The sequence below is a fragment of the Ochotona princeps genome, chromosome 32 (genome assembly GCF_030435755.1).
Source record: "Ochotona princeps isolate mOchPri1 chromosome 32, mOchPri1.hap1, whole genome shotgun sequence".
Classification (NCBI taxonomy): Eukaryota; Metazoa; Chordata; class Mammalia; order Lagomorpha; family Ochotonidae; genus Ochotona; species Ochotona princeps.
This window is the reverse complement of record NC_080863.1, coordinates 2,210,986-2,230,154: the sequence shown is the minus strand read 5'-3', so window position 1 is coordinate 2,230,154 and position 19,169 is coordinate 2,210,986. Positions and strand designations below refer to the sequence as shown.

Genomic DNA, 19,169 nt, shown 5'->3' with positions numbered 1-19,169 from the left:
TCCTCAAAAAATTCTGGGTAAATTCATGTGTGGACTTCAAAGACAGCAATAAGTGCTGAGAGCAATGCCGGCATATTTTAATCCTTAGCAGAGCTAAAGGTGCAGAAAGACGTGGATATTTACAAATATTTCCAATAGAGATTTAGATGAAAATATTTTAATCTGAATTCTAATCATAACTGAAAAATGGGCCAAGGTTGTGCCTTTGGCCTGGAGGTTCTATCTGAAAATGTTGAGATCTCACACTGGAGTGTGTGGGGGTGAGCTCCCCTGTCCTGGCTCCAGCGGCCAACGCAGGTAGGTAAGACTCCAAGATGGAAGACCTGACCCCTGTGGGGTACCTTTAATGCATGTGGGAAAAAAAACCAGCAGGTAGAAGCTCTCTCCATCTATCAAATAAAATATTTTTAATTAAAAAATGAATAATCAATGCAGGAGATATACAACTGTAATCTATTAAGTTTAAATAGGCATGCCAAAGACAAATAGGGTCAATTTAACATGTGAAATTACTTAGCCTGATCCTTAACATGTGATTAATGTTCTTTTCTTTAAATTCCTAAATTGTTTTCTCTAGGGACTGGCACAATGGCCCCAGTGGCTAAATCCTCGCTTTGCATCTGCTAGGATCAGAAATGGACACCAGTTTGTGTCCTGGCTGCTCCACTTCCCATCCAGCTCCGGGCTTGTAGCCGGATTTAGAGGATGGCCCAAAGCCTTGGGACCCTGCACCAACATGGGAGACCTGGAAGAAGCTCCTGCTCTTGGCTTTGGATTGGTTCATCTCCAGCTGTCAAGGCTCCTTGGGGGCGTAAGCTAGTGGATAGATGATCTTCCTCTCTAACTCTCCTCCTCTCGGTAAATCTGACATTCCAATAAAAATAAATAAATCTCGAAAAAACAAAAGAACATGCAAATCTCCCCGCCCCCCCCCTCTTTCTGTCTCTCCCTCATCTCTACAACTCAACTAAATCAATCTTTAATACACACACACATATAATTGAATATCAGATTTTGGAATTATTAAACATGAATTTATTTTTTTCTTCTATTCGATTACTCTAAAAGGCAACATCATTGTTGAAATTCCAAGCAAAATAATCAAATTCTGACCACAGATTAATTTTCACTACTGAAACAATGTCTGGCCTTCAGATTAACAGCTTCTATTTTATATCTAAGATTTGACCACATGTACACCTGTAAAACAGGCAAATTGTTTCACCAATTGCTTATTCTTTCTCCTAGTGAAATTGTTGTTTTATAAGTTAGCTGCTAGGCAAAACACTTAAAAAAGGAACAAACATAAAATTCAACAGTTTCTGAGAGCTGGGAAACATGCTAACACATGATAAATAGCTCAGATAATGTAAATGGAAGTTCAGTAGTAGAGATGATAAGATGGTATTTCGAAGCAAGCACAGATCTTATTTAAGGAAAAAAACCTATTTTAATTTTGAAAGAGAAAATTTTTTAAAGCAGTTGTGGTGAAGTTAATTGATAAGGAAGATATTTGTAGTGAGTGGAATTACACCTCAGTTAGCAGTCAGTAGAAACACCAGCTTATTTGCCCACATGATATTTAATATATCTTTGCTTCATAGGATTATTTTGTTGATATCAAATGAACAAAACCTCAGCCTTAGAGTATTACTTCAAATTAATATATTTTTATCTTCATATTTCATGTATTACTTACCTTATTTATGATATCAGCAAACTAGCATTAATTTCTACTGTACCATGTCAGGTTAGCATGACACATTGAAGCATTACAGAACAAACTTGAACTATTTAGAAAGTAGACTCAATAGAAAGAAAAAGTAAATTCAACTTGAAACTGAAACATCTGAGATCATTTGATTAACCAAAATAAACTGACTCACCATAGAATTAAAGTATACCAATGCACCACCATAAATAACTGTGTTTATACTGTTTGGTTACATCAAAGGGCCTCTGGTAGTACACAATATTGTATCTTGCATGCTTTGAAAAATTCTGTACGTCATTTATGATTATTTGAACTAATACTTTGTTCTATTATATTTGAAAACATATAACTTTTAAATCTTCAACTTCTTGGCAAGTGAAAGTGTACAAAGATAATGCAGCCATAAATTTCACAATAAAACTATGAATCATATTTTGAAAGGAAAGCATACTGTAAGATCACTCTTCAAAACTGAAATTTGGAACTGGAGTAAGATTGCCAATCATGTTGATGGGGTTTCTACATATACAACTCTATAAATGTAGTAACTTGTTCATGACTGTCAGTGAGAAATCTAAGGCATTACAAACTCATCACTAATGACGGTAAGTGATTCAATGATTTATTTATGTAACAACATGAAATACTCTTTCAAATTACTAATTTGGCAATACTTTCCAGAAGTCAATGACTTCGAGAATATGAAAATAAATGCAAATATTTTATGATATTAAGCAGTGGTCACTTCAGATTCATTATTTGAGTTTACCATGAATTCTTTATAGTTATTTCAGTAGGCAATTCAGGATCTATGTCACTTGAATTATTCTGTATAAACTGAAACCATCATTTTCAATCAGGAAGAAGTGAGATAATATCACAGCAGGTTTGGCACACACAAGTCCTTCAGTTCCACGCCAGGTGCTGTGCACTGAGTGGATTTGGCCAACAGACTGCATTGGGCACCCTGTACCCATGATTGGGAAGCCATACAGTTCAATGCCAAAAGCTATATTAAATTTTGAGTCATACTTTGGCCAGCTTTATTCCCATAAGTGCATATCAGAATTCTGTTCATGTAAATTTCCATACAGTACTGCTTACTGGCATAATTAAGTCTGGTTTCTTTTTAAACATCTCTGACTTAATGTTACAGTCTGAAATGAAAGACGTTAATTGAGAATAGGAAAGGACCGAGGTAGGCCGGCACTTCCGGTACAACTTTCACCTACCTTTAAAGAAGCAGTCTTCATTGTGAACAATGGTGAGCTTCTGTTTTTTCAGGCAAGCGGCTCGGTGCACCTCACAATGGTTTTCATAGAACTCTCCGTCAGATGCACACACAGGCTTGTAGTGCCGTTTGCAAATGTCCATGCAGGTGCACTCAGCTTGGCCCGTCACTCTGCTGACCACACAGTGCCTTCCCAAACCACAGTACTTATTTTCACAAGATCCGAAAGGGTCATCCTCAATGAGAAACCCTGAAGATGAAAAAAAAAAAAAAACAGAAAATCATTCAGTGCATATGTCTACAGAACTCAGGCAACTCAGAGGACCAAATGAAATACGTGTTAAACACAATTCTGGTAGCATCAGATTCATCATCAGTATTCATCCAATATCCACGTTGTTTCAATAGAAAGGCTTTCATCAAGACCCACAGATAGGACATTTTTCAAAAGGTTTTCAACATTCCTGCCAGGCAGCCCCATTCTCCTTGAATTCTATTCTCCCCTCTCAGGTTAGTGTAGAGTTTGAGGAAATAAACTATGTCCACACAATGGCACCACAGCAATTGAAAACACAGGTGCTGATGTGGGGCTTTGTTGTATCTCTGATAATTGCAAACTTCAGGCACTTCAAAAATCTGTACCTGTTTATTTTCTATAAAATGAGGGCAATCTTACATCCTCATAGCACTGTGAAGGCAAAAGGGGTTGGCATTTAATAAATCGTTCAAAGGACACAAACCTGCAAATAGAAGCAGTTTAGGAAATCGGTTTCAGTAGGAACTTTGTGTGAACATTTAGTCATGTGTTTCCAAATGGAATCTGAATTAGTAACATTCAAATTATACCAAAGACCAACACTACCAACTGCTTTTGTGAAAACAATTAATGATAACTGAATGATTTACTGCTGTAGTCCAATGATTAAGAACACTCTGAATGAAGTTCAACCAAAAAAGAATATAGAATTCAATGGACAAATGTGAGGTTATCTGAAAGAACAGACACCAGGTAGTTTTTTTTAAACATATTTATACATTTTGAGAAAAACATGTAATCCACTGAATAGTTCTTGAACTTTGGGCTGTATTGGAAAGTCAACGTGATGCTGATAAAATTGGCTTCCACCTGTTCTGTTTCTGATTCAGGACACCTGACTTTCAGCCCAAAGTTCTTTTGGGAACAAAGACCCAGCCGATGAGTAACACTTTGGTGCCTATGCTAGGAGATCTTAGTGCTTCATCCAAGCAGGCAGAATAGTCCAGAAAACTGAGACAAGTAATTAGGAAACAATTTTTCAGACATATTTGAAAAGTGATATCTTTCAAAGATAAGAACTTAACATTGGTCACAACACAGAAGATAATAATATTTTGAAGATAGTGGGAAAAGACATCGGAAAATCAGCAAAATTCATTATGTGGATTGACGGGATATTGAATATACTTTCTACTTTACCAATGTTGGTTTTAATAGTCAGTGTATTCAATTAAACAGGAAGGACGCCGTGAGCCTGAAGCTCCCTCCAGAGTGTGAGCTTCTAAGCCACAAACTGCAACCTAACTTTGAATACAAATAAAACAAACCAAACATAGGAATATGTATGTGTGTATACATACGTGTGTATATAATCATCCATACATGTATATACACACATATATGAATTTGTAGCATTTTGATTTTTCACAAGTTGCTGAGGTTCAGCCAAGCACTAGCATATCAGTGATCAGACAAAACCAATTTACAAATACTGTATCTACAAGGAGAGTGAATGCCTCGTGATGCCACGTTCTAGTATGGCAAAAATCCACCTGCAGCCATTCAGCTGAAGTCTTCCTTTTTGTTTGTGAATCAATCCATACATGTTCTTGATTCAGACTTCCGGGCGGGGCCATTCTCAATCGCTCTTCATTCTAAATGTTGACTAACACATTTAGTTAACTTGTTAACGTAAACATTTTTAAATCTAATTTATATAATTACTTCTTTTAATGAAAACATTGAAGGTCAGAGTCCAGAATTATGTAAATGATGATTATCAAATAATGACTGATTTGAATGTAGAAAAATATCTACTTAACCTTGTATGACACATATGTAAATTATCCAATCAGTTAATTTAGAATCCACAACCAAGCTGTTATTATAACACAGAAATTGCTATAATAATATAGAATTTGATATTTTCTGAATTCACATAATCAGTTAATATTTATCAAAATAGTATTTTTACTTATTTTCTTATTACCATAGAATGAGTTCGGTCTATATTTTAGTCATGAATTTAGGTCGTGGTTTGAATCAATTGAATCCCCTTGCTTTGGGGGAAATGTTTGATATGACATAGGGTCACACAAAGAGTACAAGAGTATCTCAAACAATTTTCTTAAACATTGAATGAAAAGATGCATTTATTTTGGAGCAAAACTATTTTTGAAATACACAGATCGTTTTTCTACAACATAACTCTTCCAGATTCATCATATCTGAGTTGGCGAGTAAACTCCGAGGCTCATCTTCAGTGTCCTCCAGAAGGCTGCACTCTACGCAGGATATACAGAGAATTTTTATAAGCTGATGGACCATTTCACACTAGCTAGAAGCTGTGTGTTCCTTGTAGCTGCTACAATGAAAGGGAATTTAACTAATTCATGTGCAATCTAAGAGAAAGCTCAGATTATGTAAATGAATGGCTTGGACATATCCTGGCTGACAGTAATTACTCATGACTAATGCTAAACTTAACTTTAAGCTGAGATTAAATCAAATGAACATGATCGGTATGTCAAAGACTTGTTTCAAATATGCTCAATTATTCAACACATTAAGGGGATTTTAATCAATAATAGGTTCCTGCTGGCTTATATTTGACAAAATAGAATTTACCTCAAAAACTTGGCTGTTTATTTAAGAAGTACATCATTTATAATATCTATCCATTCAGAGAACTACAAAGCTGTTTTAACACAAATCCAACATATGACAACATAAATATACAAAGCTCTTTTTGTTGTTGTTGTAGTGATGGCCTTTTTAGATTTTCAATCTTAATGTAATTGTCATTGGGGATGTATAGAAATCCTACCATCTCTCTCTGCCTTCCTATTTCATTAGTTAGCTGACTGTCCATTCTTATTACACTTTTTATGTACATACTTAACATAAAGTTGATCAACATTACCTCCAAACCTTTATTTTTCTGTGTAAGGTGGTTTTAAATTAAAAAAAAAAAAAAAAAAAAAAAATTTAAAATCATCACATTTTCTTCAAGTGCCCTATAGGGGGCAGAACATGATTTGGACAAAGGACATGATTAACATCAACTACAAGCTCACAATCTACTAAGTCACGGCTGTAGTTTTGCTTAGAAAATGAGTTAGTTCAGAAGGGTATACAATAAACACTGACATTCTATTTAAAGCAATACTAGTGAGAGGGAAGAATCACAATTTGATGGATACTTTTGATATTGTAGAACATGATGATTTTTTTTTAAAAAAATGATTTATCTATTTTTATTTGTAAGGTAGACCTATAGAGAGGAGAGACAGAGAAGGTCTTCTATCTGCTGGCTGACTCTGAAGTGTTCGCAATGGCTGCAGCTGCTCCACTCTTGATCCAGCTCCCCGCTCATGGCCTGGGAAAGCAGATGAGGATGGCTGACATCCTTGGGCCCCCACACTCACGGGGGAGAGCTGGCAGAGGCTCCTGGCTCCTGGCTCCTGGCTCCTGGCTCCTAGCTTCAGACTGGCTCAGCTTTGGGGCTCAGCTTTGGTCACTGGGGCCATTTGGGCTGTGTCCAACGGATGAATAAATTAGAATAAAATAATAAAACGTAGGATAGAAAATACAAAACAGCACGGATATCACTTTCAGAATTCCTTAGTCCAAATAAAAGAAAATCTAGATGGAGGCAGAGCAAAAACAGATGGTAGGAAACAATTAATAAAATTATTAAAATATTTCCCAGAACTGATGCACATGCACTGCCAAATTGAGAGTGATCACCTAGTGCCCAATAAAGTGAACTAGAGTAGCCTCATAGCATGGCATGCTGTGAAATTTTAAAATAATGAGGACAAAATTATTTTCTGGCAGCTTCAGAAGAGAATAATAAAATGTTCAGTCACACAAAATGAATTAGGAATTAAAATCGGTTCTTTTTTCTCAGCTTCAACGATGGAAGCACGCAGGAGACAAATGTATACCAAATTTGGAAGGATAAGGACCTGTGTCGGTTTCTGCGACTCTCACCTCCCCTCACTCTGCTCCCAGCTCCACTATACTCTTCTCTGTGGTAAGTGTAGAAGCAACAATGCAGACCTCAACGCGTCCTTCTAGGCCTGTTGTAATTCTTAGCAGCTTATGTAAGGTTTATCAACATGACGATTCCACTCAAGCCAACTCACCACTCTACCAAAGTGCCCAGTTCCCTCATCACCTTGCATTCGCAGAAGGTGCGTGCGATGTGTGGTCGCATCCGCAGCTCTTCTCTGCACCTCTGCCTGCCTCCCCATCTCTTACAACAGGTCCTAAAGTCACTGCTCTTCATCTCCTCAGCCATCGCTACAATGGCACTTTTATAAAATCTCTGTATTTGCCGCATGACATCTAAGTGAAGTTGAGATTAGAGCCACTTGTTAAATATATGCATTATATCCGTAGCTCCATAAACCTATGCTGTCTTGGTTCAACAACGGAACCATCCAAACTTATCAAAGGATCTTGTAAAATATATAATAAGTAAATAAGTGTCTGGTTTGTTAAATTTATATTGTTTGCAAAAATGATCGAAATGCATTATGTAGTTGCATTACAACATGAAAAAATTAGTTATGCAAACACAGATACATACATAAACATACTCCGCACATATAAAGCATTTTAAAAATTATATGTGGTTGCACATACATATTCTCAGTTAAAAAAATCTTTAAAAGTCTCACAAAAATTGTCCTATGAGAAATATTAAAAACATGTCATGCAGAACACTGGTATACCTCATCACTTATTGTATAATGATTTATTTAAGTAGGACAGCTTTGGCTAATTGGAAGAGTACAATAGTAATGCTTGCTGGTATTATGCTGGGGCCCAGAGCAATAGCTAGTGGCTAAATTCTTGTCTTACATGCGCCAGGATCCCGTATGTGCACTGGTTCTTATCCCAGCTGTTCCACCTCCCATCCAGCCCTCTGCTTGTGGCCTGGGCTTAGAGGATGGCCCAAAGCCTGGGGACCCTGCACCCAAGTGGGAGAACTAGAAGAAGCTCTTGGCTCCTGGCTTTGAATCAGTTCAGTTCTAGCGGAGAATCAGCCCATCCTGGCCACTTGGGGAGTGAAACAGCAGACAGAAGACCCTTCTCTCTATATCTCCCTCTCTGTGTTATTTGCTTTTCCAATAAAAATAAGTAAATCTTTAAAAAGAGCAGTATCATGATTATTAAATAAAATGTAACATACACACATGTACTTAGAAATGCATATTATAATTCAACTTGTATATTAAAATGTTTCTTTTGGTTTCATTCTGTTCAGCCTTTTTGGTTATAAGATTCTTTAGTGATTTAATAGTCGCATGCTTATGACTAAGTATTAATTTACTTTAAATTGCATTGTATAGGGAACAGGCTATCACTAAACTTAAGTTTATTGATGATGCAACTCATAAAAATATTTGTTATTGGGCCTGGTGCGATAGCCTAGTAGCTAAGTCCTAGCTTTGCATGCTTCTGATCCATTCAGCCCCGGCTGTTACGGTCACCTCGGGAGTGAATCAGTGGACAGAAGGTCTTTCTCTTTGTCTCTCCTTCTCTCTGTAACTCTGATTTTCAAATAAAAAATAAATTAATAAAACAAAAAATAAATATTTGTCACTGGTTCCCTTTTACTGATCAGTAATTTGAAAGTTTACATTTATTGCTTTAAGACTCAACTAGTACAGCAATTAATGGAATGAAAACATTCACGAGACATGGTCCCCAGTACATAGAATGGTGATGAGGACAACATAACTTTACTAGTTTTAACTGAAACTAGTTACAGTTGAAATTGTTATTTTGTAGTAAGTACTGTCACTTTGTATTCTATCTAGAAAAGCTGTGAAAGTATTCAGTAATAAAAAGAATCATTTTGAAAATATGTTTCTAATTTGCTCATAATAAAGGTAAGACAATTACTGTATGTATATTAACTTGGGACAAGGAAATTACAATGGATTGTTAAAATGCATTTTCTCATTGATGTTAGACGATCTGTGGTTTGTAATCATATTGGAAATATTTGAGAATATGAATGTTTTTCTTTCTACCAAAGATATACTACTCCTCAAAGGTTTTCTGTCTACTCTAACGCCAAAGGAAGACAAATTGAGTTCTACATTAGGGTTATGCAGCCATTGATTTGAGCAAATTCTTTGCTTGATAACTTACAGATGATGCCAATTGCTTGCACTCGGGCTCCTTAACCTGGCTGACGCATTTCACAACTCAGGCATGAAAATGGTCGTGTAATGAAGACTGTGCAAGAGCAGCAGGTTTGAGCTGCTTTTGAAAGGGCTAAGTGTATCAGTTCTTACAGCCAGTTTGCAAAGACTGGCTCCATTTGACAGGAAACAAAGTGTCATTCTGGATTATTGAGCAAGCACTAACATGAGGAAAATAGTGAATCGGAAAGGTACGTTTTAATGGTATGTGCAAGATTATGAGCAGCAATAGTAGAGTAGAAGGTCCCACAGGTCTACATCTCTAAAGAAACCCTAAAATACTGTGCAACCTATCAATCAGGATGAAGAACTCTCTGTGGAAATAGAGTTTTACACAATCAGAAGAATACTGAATCCAGCAGAAAGTAACTTATCATTATAGAAAATTTTGTTGCGATTTTTATTTTCCCTTATCCCTCTGCCACTCCTGGTAGTGGTATCGTTAAAAAGATGTCAGGCTGCGTCTCCAAAAATTCTTGCCCTAAAATGAAAATAACTGATCCAACTCCCTACTAACACTCTTGGGAAAGCTGTAAAAGCTGGTCCAAGTATATGGACCCTGCTATCTGCCACCTGCCACCTGCCACCTGCCACCTGCCACCTGCCTGGAGAAAGATGGAGCTTCTGGGTCGTGGTTTCATCCAATTCAACCCTAGCTCTGCAGCTATTTGGGAAGTGACCCAGGAGATAGAAAATCTCTCTCTCTCTCTCTCTCTCTCTCTCTCTCTCTCTCTCTCTGCATAGTGTAAACCTTCTCTTCAAATAAACAAACATATTTTAAAGGATACAAATTGACAAAGCAAAGGCATGTGATAATATTCCACATAAAGACTGGTTATACTATCATTAGGCAGAAAAAGGAAATGACTACAATTATTACAAGAGAAAAACACTGAGTTATATGTTGATAAAAAGGCAAAGACATAAAAAGAAAAAAATACATACACACACACACACAACTCAGAGCTCCAAAATATGAAACAAACATTGACAGATTAGAAAGAGAGATGTGTATTTCAGGATATTAGTTGGAGATTTGCATACCTCACTTGGAATAATGGAGCAAACAAGTAGACAGAAGATCAATAACAAAACATGAAACTTACACAACACTACAAACCTACCAGATCTCACACACACTTCAGATGAGCTTTTTCCGTAAAAAGCAATGTATGCGTTTTTCTCAAGAGCATCTCACTCTATGTTATGCCACAAGACAAGTTCAACTATTCCCCAAGAATATTTACAGGGAGCTGGTTTGCAAGTGTCTAGAAAGGGAACTGGAGGTGGATTCTGATCAGTGCTGAAATGGGATGCGGGCCCCCCAGGAGAAGGTTTAGCCCCCTCTGCCACAATGTCAGGTCCTATGAGCTTCCTTCTGTCACAACGTTCTAGACCTCTGTAATGTGCACATCATTAGAGGTTTAAATGAGTAACTTCCCATTCTGCTACTTTGGAAACTGAGTCATCAGCATTGGAGCATGCAAGCATTTTCTATTATTTCAGTCTTCTATTGACATTAAAGTTTCCTCAGTTGAGGCTCTGCATTTTAAATTCCTTTAGGGTAAGCACCATGAATTGAATTTAATTTTGTCACTGAGATTGCTTATTAACTTGGTTCCTAACATTATTTAAACCACGATTTCAATAATCACTAATTGAAGTTTTAGGCATGTTCATAGAACTAAAGAACTTTTATTTCTGAAGGCACTTTAAGAACTCATTTAAACATATTCATCTTACATATGAGGAAAATTCATTTAAAACTTTCATCTGCTATGACTCCCAAGCCCACATCTCTCGTATTCTAAAATATCACTCAAATAGAACCTACCTACTATTTTAGAAGAAATCAATTTCTCCATTTATTCAGTCACTATGTAGTAAGTGGTCACTCTTGTGTAATGAGCCCCAAAGCTGCAAGACTGTGAATAATCACTGCAACTGAAATACAGCAGCATGTCTGCTTGCTTCTCAGATGAGCTAATCCCCTTATCAATACCTTTCCATTTTGAATAAATCCCAACGCTACATAAAAGAAAATTAAATCAGGGTATGTGCTTGGAACTCATATAGATCAAGGAAATATTAGCATAAACTATGGGGATTCTTTAAATTGCATGCTTCTATTAGCCCTCCATTTCAAAGAAACATAAACACTTATAAACAATTGATAAGACAGAATTCCTAGAATTTACTTTTCCACAGCACAAAAGTTTGCACAACTATTGTTGTTTCATGCATATTTAGTGTTATCAATCACTGACTATCACTAGATATTAATATGCTATATTGTTATGTTGAATAGATTCAGAAGGCATTTTTTGATTCTCAAGTGGGATATATAAATAACTGTAAAAACCAGGGAGTAGTGGTTTAATTAATTCCTGAACCTATAAAAACATTTGGATATTAGTGGTAATAGCAATATTATGAGAGATTTTCATTTAGTAATAATACATATGCATGAATTCTGAATGATATATGGATCTGAATTATTGGAACAAAGAATTTTAAGTATATTTTTTCCTTAGGTTTTATTTAAGTCTTATGAATAAGAAAAGGTGTTCATACTTACAATGATCTGAGCCTTACTGAATTTCAAAATGATCCTGAAATATGATCTGCGTTCAATAAAGACACTAAATTGAAGGTGATTTTCACTGTAATATGAAGATCACTTCTAGACATGTCTCCTGACTCATCATCCTTCCATTTCTTCATTAGTTTGGGTTATTTAATTAGCAATCAATAAATCAAATCCTCCTCCAGATTGTACAGACCTTTGCAGCATCTCTTTAAACACATTAAGATATTTTCCTTTCGAAATTGCGGTACAATTAAGCTTCATTATAATGAAAAAAAAGCGCAGCTGAAGCTAAAATATGAGTAGTTGTATATTATTCAATGCAAGCAATCTCAGGTCCTTGCATGCAGTAAAGTGAGATATTTAGCAGTATCAAAGGTTAACTATCTTAACCATTCCCTGCAGCTTTTCCTTTTCTGTTTCCATGGGAAAGATTCTGTCAGATTTTTGGTCAATGGACTGTGTTCTCCTAGGAAAACAGGTAATATTTAATTTATAGTGTTTGCTTCATTCTTAGGGTATAAATATTAATAACTTCCTGTGTTTGGCCTCAAGAAAACAGCAGGATAGTAATACAAATTTGTGAAGCATAATTTTTGCTTTCTATTTTGAACAGTTACATTTTAGAATGAAATACTTCCATCCTTTACAATACATAGATATGGTCATGATTCCTTAGTATAAAAATTTCACTAGAATGGATGACTTTTATCGATGACTCATGAATCCATTGCTTTACTTTATTAGACAGGATAATGCTTACTGAGTTTAAAAGAAAACATTCTGAGCTGATTTCAAATGACTCAAATTCCTTCTAAAACCATGTGTTTTAAGCAAGAACTGATTTTAAGTAAGCATGCACTTAATGTACAAAGAAGGGGCTGGGGGAAGTCCTTTTGTCACTGGGGCCGTGCCTTCAGATGGGAGACAGCTGTCACAAGATTTCTTAATAGTTCTTACAACACAGTTGTTATAAAAAATAGAAGTTTTCTCTTTTTCTCCCTCCTCTTTGTCTCTCTTTCTCTCTCACTCTCTCCCCCATTTTGGGTTTCAATCATTTGTGACAACTCATATTCCTATTATTCCTGTTAATCATGATGTGATGCAGCCCAGGGAGAGTCCCTTGCTGGAGATTATGTCATCTTTTTGACTCTCTTTCCCCATAAGTATGAGCTAAATAAGCCCGTTTTTAAAAAATAAGTACATTGTCTCAGGTTGACTTCATTTTAGTGATAAAAAGTCGACTAACATTGATCGTTCAGTCTTTCCAGAAGTGATAATTCACAACTTGATCAATATGGAGTGCAAAGTTCAACAGGTACTTGTTCATACAACCTGGACACAGGCATTTGCAGGATGAGAGATTTCCAAGGATTATTACTTTCTACTGGTGTCCCATTGTAAGTCCATTAAAAAATTAATTTAGATGCTGGAAAATAGTGTAATTTTTTTTGGTTCTTTTAATGGTCTAGTGCCAGTTCTCACATAATAAGTTTATTAATTTAGGCACTGTTGAATACCAAGATAACATTAAAGATAAGCAGAGCAAGTGGTACCCAGTGCATGGAAGTCAGCATATGTATGTCTGTAAGTTCTAACTCTTGTGTGGAGGTGTTTAACTATAATGTTTTCACTGCCACAAGCACAGCTGTATCGCAATAAAACAGGGGCTGGCATCGTGGTGTAATGAGTAACACCACCACCTGCAATGCTTGTTTCCTTATTGACACTAGTTCATGTCCAAGCTGGTCCTCTTCCAGTCTCCTCCTGGTCTGGAAAAGGCAGTGAAAGACAGTCAAATGATTGGGCCCCTGCTACCCGTATTTAATACCTGGAAGCAACTCTCTTGGCCCTAGCACTGGCCTACCACAGCTCTGGTTCTTGCAGAAATCTGGGAAGCGGACCAGCGTATGAAAAACAACTTTCTGTCTCACTCTTACTCTGGATTCTGACTTCAGAGAGACTTTAGAAAAAGAAATGTGGTGCAACAATTAAACAAAACAATATTTTAATTGACAGGAAAGGCTCATAACACTGACATGAACATTGGTGATGTTACAGAAGTCTCAATCTCAAATTGATCTCTAGCTGCCCATCCATGTGTCATTAAATTTCTCCTTTCTGAGGGCTCACTGCAAATGAAATGCTAAATAAATGGCTTAGGAAATCACTTTTAGAGACATCTTTACAAACAATGAAAGAAATCTCTGTAAGGAACCTGTAATTAGCTGAATACTCTGTCTTAAAAATGTATACATTGGGGCCCAGCACAATGGCTTAGAGGCTAAAGCCTTCACCTTGAATGTGCCAGGATCCCATATGGATGCCGGTTCTAATCCCGACAATCCCGCTTCCCAAACAGCTCCCTTATTGTGTCCTGGGAAAGCAGTCGAGGACGGCCCAAAGCCTTGGGACCCTGAACGTGTGTGGGAGACCTGGAAGAAGCTCTGGGTTCCTGGCTTTGGATCAACTCAGCTCCAGTTATTGAGGCCGCACAAGGAGTGAACCATCAGATGGAATACCTTCCTCTCTATCTCTCCTCCTCTCTGTTTATCTGACTTGCAATAAAAATAAATAAATCTTTTTTGAAAATATTTTTAAAAATACTCTTTGTATCTTTCTACTTTATCTCTACTTCAGATTTACCAAGTGTGCAACTTTAGGTAAGGATCTTTCTAGGCTACACATCTATTTATTCATCTGAAGAAAGCATACTGCAGTTAAAAATGTTATAAAATATGATCTGTGTGACTGTTCTGTTCATTAATATCAGGTCAACATTCTGGCAAGGTGATTTCAGTTGAAGCAGATAAAAAGTGCTACTTGCAACAATTGTTCAGAAACAATAAACCGAAAGCTATAAGTGAAGGCAATAGTAAGGTAGCAAGAAGAAAATATGAATTAAACATACTTGTACAAACTTAACGGGTTGTCTGAAAGAATACATTAATAGGCTGCCTACCAAACATGGGAAAAATCACTTTTCCTAGGCTACTCTACTTCTCCAAAATAAAGGTTACCCCAATGCATAAGGAGGAGGCTGGATCTTGAGTTTATGAGCAATATAAAATGCTTTTGACAAGAAGTCCTCACATAGGTGTCTGTAGGCTCAGAGGTCCAGGTGTGTGTAAGTGTATGGGTGGCAACAGGACACATCCTAACAGTCTGCTTATTTGAAACCTTACACGAGAGGGCGATTTTCTTCATTTTTAATATATGAAAGGATTAATGAGCAGAGGCTAATGCAATTATATCTGGCTTTATGTAAACCAAATATTAGTTCTGAATCATGGAAATGCTTGAGAAAGCCTTGGCAAACAGTGTGTTGTGATGTTTTTCACAACAGGTGTGCAAACATAGATGATATGATTGCCCGGCTAGAATGTTGAGGAAGGGATCAAAATATTAAGTGATGATTGCTTTATGATGTCTCTGGGGGTCATTTCTATGCCCTGATTACTTATTTTTTTTCTTTTGGTTACTACTCTCTTCCCAATAGGTTGATTACAATATTAAATACTAAAATTAAATATTTAAAATATGTGTTAATATGTTCAGGAATCGGAAAAAATTGAAAATGAAAACCAAGAGTGCCCTGATAAACGTAGCAGTCTGTCTACAGATTCATGTAAGAAAATTAAGTGGAAAAGTATAAAGAGCAGAATTTGTTAGTGTGCAAATAAAGAGAAACATATCAATTCAGTTATTTCGTTTTGGAAAAAAAACTCAAGCTGTTATGCCTCCCACTGAGTGGAAAGTTAGCCTGAAGGAACAAGATACGCTGTTGTAAAATATTTCTCCTGCCACTAAAACATCTCTTCCTGTTTTTCGATTCTAAACTAAAGTTGATCGTGTGACACACTTTCATTTCATACGCAACTAAGAATGATAACGTTTATTGTATGATGTTGTAAGATATAGCAGAGATAATCAGTTCTAATGGGGGATAGCAACATGTTTTAACAGAGAAATTATTCACAACCTCAATCATAAAAAATAAAAATCAAGAGGAAAAATGAATCAGGAATGAAAGGTTACCATATAGACACAGAAAATGAGGCAAGATTAGAGCAAATAAAAGCCATAGTGTGGAGTAGGGAATTGGTCAACCAGTGAAGACACACTGGGCCCACATCCAAGGGGTTCAGTTGGATTTCCAGTTATAACTGCTTTTTTTCCTTAAGTATGTATTTATTGACTTGAATGGCAGAGTTACACAGATATAGAGAAAAGGAAAGACACACACACACATATACAGAGAGAGAGAGACAGAGAGAGTATAACAGCTCAAGATCCCACTGGTGACCATAATATGGTCTTCCGGACTAAAATAAAAATATGAACTGATTTTGGATTCGTTATATTTTGCATTAAGAAGGATTATGGAATATTTTTGGTCCTTTTGTTTAAAGGCACAATAATATAGATGTTTTGCAGGGAGAAGAAATGAAATCAAATATTGCCTTCCATAATTTGAATAGTGCACGTGTATATAAAGGGACATGAATCAGGACAAGAAAATGAAAATCTATCTTTCTACTACACACACACACACACACACACACACACACACACACAGAGCAAGATAGCATTTAGAAGAGTGGTTAACACACTAGTTAAGATGTCCACATTCATTCTGGAATGCCTGTGTATCAAACCCAGCACTAGTTCATGACTCAATCTTCCTGCTGTAGGTACACCTTGGAATGCAACAGGTGACGGGTCATATGCTTGGATCCCTGTCCCTTGTGTGGGAGTCGTGGATTAAGTTCCTGGCCTTGGCTAAACTGACACACATCTGGGGAGTGAACTTGCCCAAAAATGCTGCCTCTTTCTGTGTCTCTATAAATTACAAAACATTAAACATTTTAAAATCAAGGAGGTACATCTTGAATATAAGAATAATATATTCCAGGGAGATAAATGAGCAGTAATAGTATGAAAATAGCCCAGTGTACTCTGAATATCAATGAAGGTTTAAGTTGGAATGAAAAAGAGCAATGAAACCAGGGAGGTTCTGTGTTGTTTGTTTCTTCTTGTGTTTTGCAAAGGGCACCTTACAATTAATATCTTCAGTATGAATTCTTTTTTTTTTCTAAGATTCGCTTAACTTTTCGATATTTTTGTTTGAAAGGCAGAGCTAAACACACATACATGCTTGTAAGCACACACACTGATTCATTCCCCAGATGAACACAACAGCTAGGGTTGGGCCAGGTCAAAGTTGGTGGCCAGGAGCCTTTTCCAGGTCCTTCTTGTAGGTGGCTGCGACCACTTGCTGTCATTACTGCCATGCCTTTAGCAGGGATCCACACAGTAAATGGAACCACACATATACAAACAGACCCCTGTATGGGACGCTTGCATTGCAGGCAGCAGCTCAACTTGCTGCTTAACATCCTGGAGCATGAAAAAAATACATTTTGAATGTTTTCACCATGGAGAAATGAAAAATCTTTAAAAAAAGACAGAAATGTTTGTGCTGATTTGAACATTTAACAGCACATGCATATCCTGAAATATAACATGGTTTGCCCTAAATATGTACAGTTTTTATATGCCAGGAAGTACAGACTTTTGTGAGATACGTAATTCACTTACAATTCTTAGGTTTTTAGGATTCTAGTGTCCAAATGGAGCTAAGAAAAATAATCACAACTCTGCTTTACAGAGAAAGTATCTTTGAAGAGGCGACAGATTTCTCAGCAAGAAGTCTCTGAGGCCTGAAGACCGAACAGAGTTTTCAAAAATGACAGAAAAATTAATCCTGGCTTAAGAAAAAGGACACTCAAAGCAGAAGATGAGACACGCAATCTCTACTGTAAAGTGCCCGAGAGTCCAGCAACCAGTCCCTGAATTACAAAAAGAATTATATGATTTCAAGAGATGACTGGAAGTTAATTCATATTCTCAGCCGCTGTAACTATATCAGTGATATTTGAACAATGGAATTTGAGTGAATCAAGCAAAAATCAGAGTTAATATCTCAAGTGGATTTCATTTGTGTATTCTGGGTAAGGGATATGATTACATAAAACGAGAACAGATCCACGATTAACATTCCATGTGAGTCTATGAATTGTCTTGCTAGGACACAATGGTTATTTTCTCCAAGGTATATGTAAATCATCAGAGAATTAAAATAGTCCTGATAAATAATCTGTACTTTTTCATTTTTTATACTTCATTCAAAATAAATTATTGTAAGAGAAATTTACATTATAGAACTCCATATTGCAAAAAAAACCCTGTTTAATTTTATGTTATATGTTTTGATGTTATTTTTACAATATTAAATTATTTTACTTGAATTTTAACTGATCAAATTCATCAAGCTATTTTGAGCCAATGATGGATTGGAACAAGGCATTGCATGTCAATGCATTTGTAAGCGAACCCATCATCCCTTCTTGGTTACAAGTCACCAAGGCAGAACTGGACCAGTAGGTTCAATTAAAATATTCTCCATACATCTGTCAATCTGGGCATTGAGACTCCATAGCACTCTGGCAGCTTTACACAATACCACAGGAATTATCATACACAATGCATACAATGCCACAACGAATTCTCACAGAAAATCTAGGGGTTATTTTGTTGCTGTCATAACAAGCAAGGATCGAATAGTACTCATGTCATTGTCCTCATGGTATCAAAATTATATTAATAGCACTGGGCCTTTCCATGTTGAATTAAATTCTAAATATCCAGACACAACTTTATGTTAGGTTAATGTAGTTTGTAGATAACAGCCATGGAAAATAAATCTTATTAATTATACAACAATCATACTGAAATTTTAGAAATCACATCATTTGTGTAAATTGACATATGACAACTTTATGCTATATATATGATATGTCATATATCATACAATTATGTCATATATGATATGTATCATTGATATATACTAATGATCATGTTATATAATATTGTGATATATGATATGATGATATATGTCATAATATATGATATATAATAGATACACACCATATGATATATAATAAATATATATCATATGATATATGTTATTTTATATATCATACATATTATATAATTACTCCTTATTCTAAGATTCTCTAATCCCTCTTTCGTGGAATGATATTTAAAAGGCCCTGAAACCTCAGCACCCCACCTTGGAGTCCTGACCACAATTC

The 19,169-nt window shown here is 36.2% G+C and overlaps 1 protein-coding gene across 5 annotated transcripts in view; it reads right to left on the bottom strand.

Moving 5' to 3' along the window:
- The window catches only part of FSTL5 (follistatin like 5), a 274,244-nt gene that overhangs the window by 183,636 nt on the left and 71,439 nt on the right, over positions 1 to 19,169 (bottom strand). For all 5 annotated transcript variants that reach the window (XM_058657545.1, XM_058657547.1, XM_058657548.1 and 2 more), the window contains one exon: positions 2,943 to 3,195. In XM_058657545.1, coding sequence (XP_058513528.1) covers positions 2,943 to 3,195 — 253 coding nt within the window. The remainder of the gene's footprint in view (positions 1 to 2,942; positions 3,196 to 19,169) is intronic.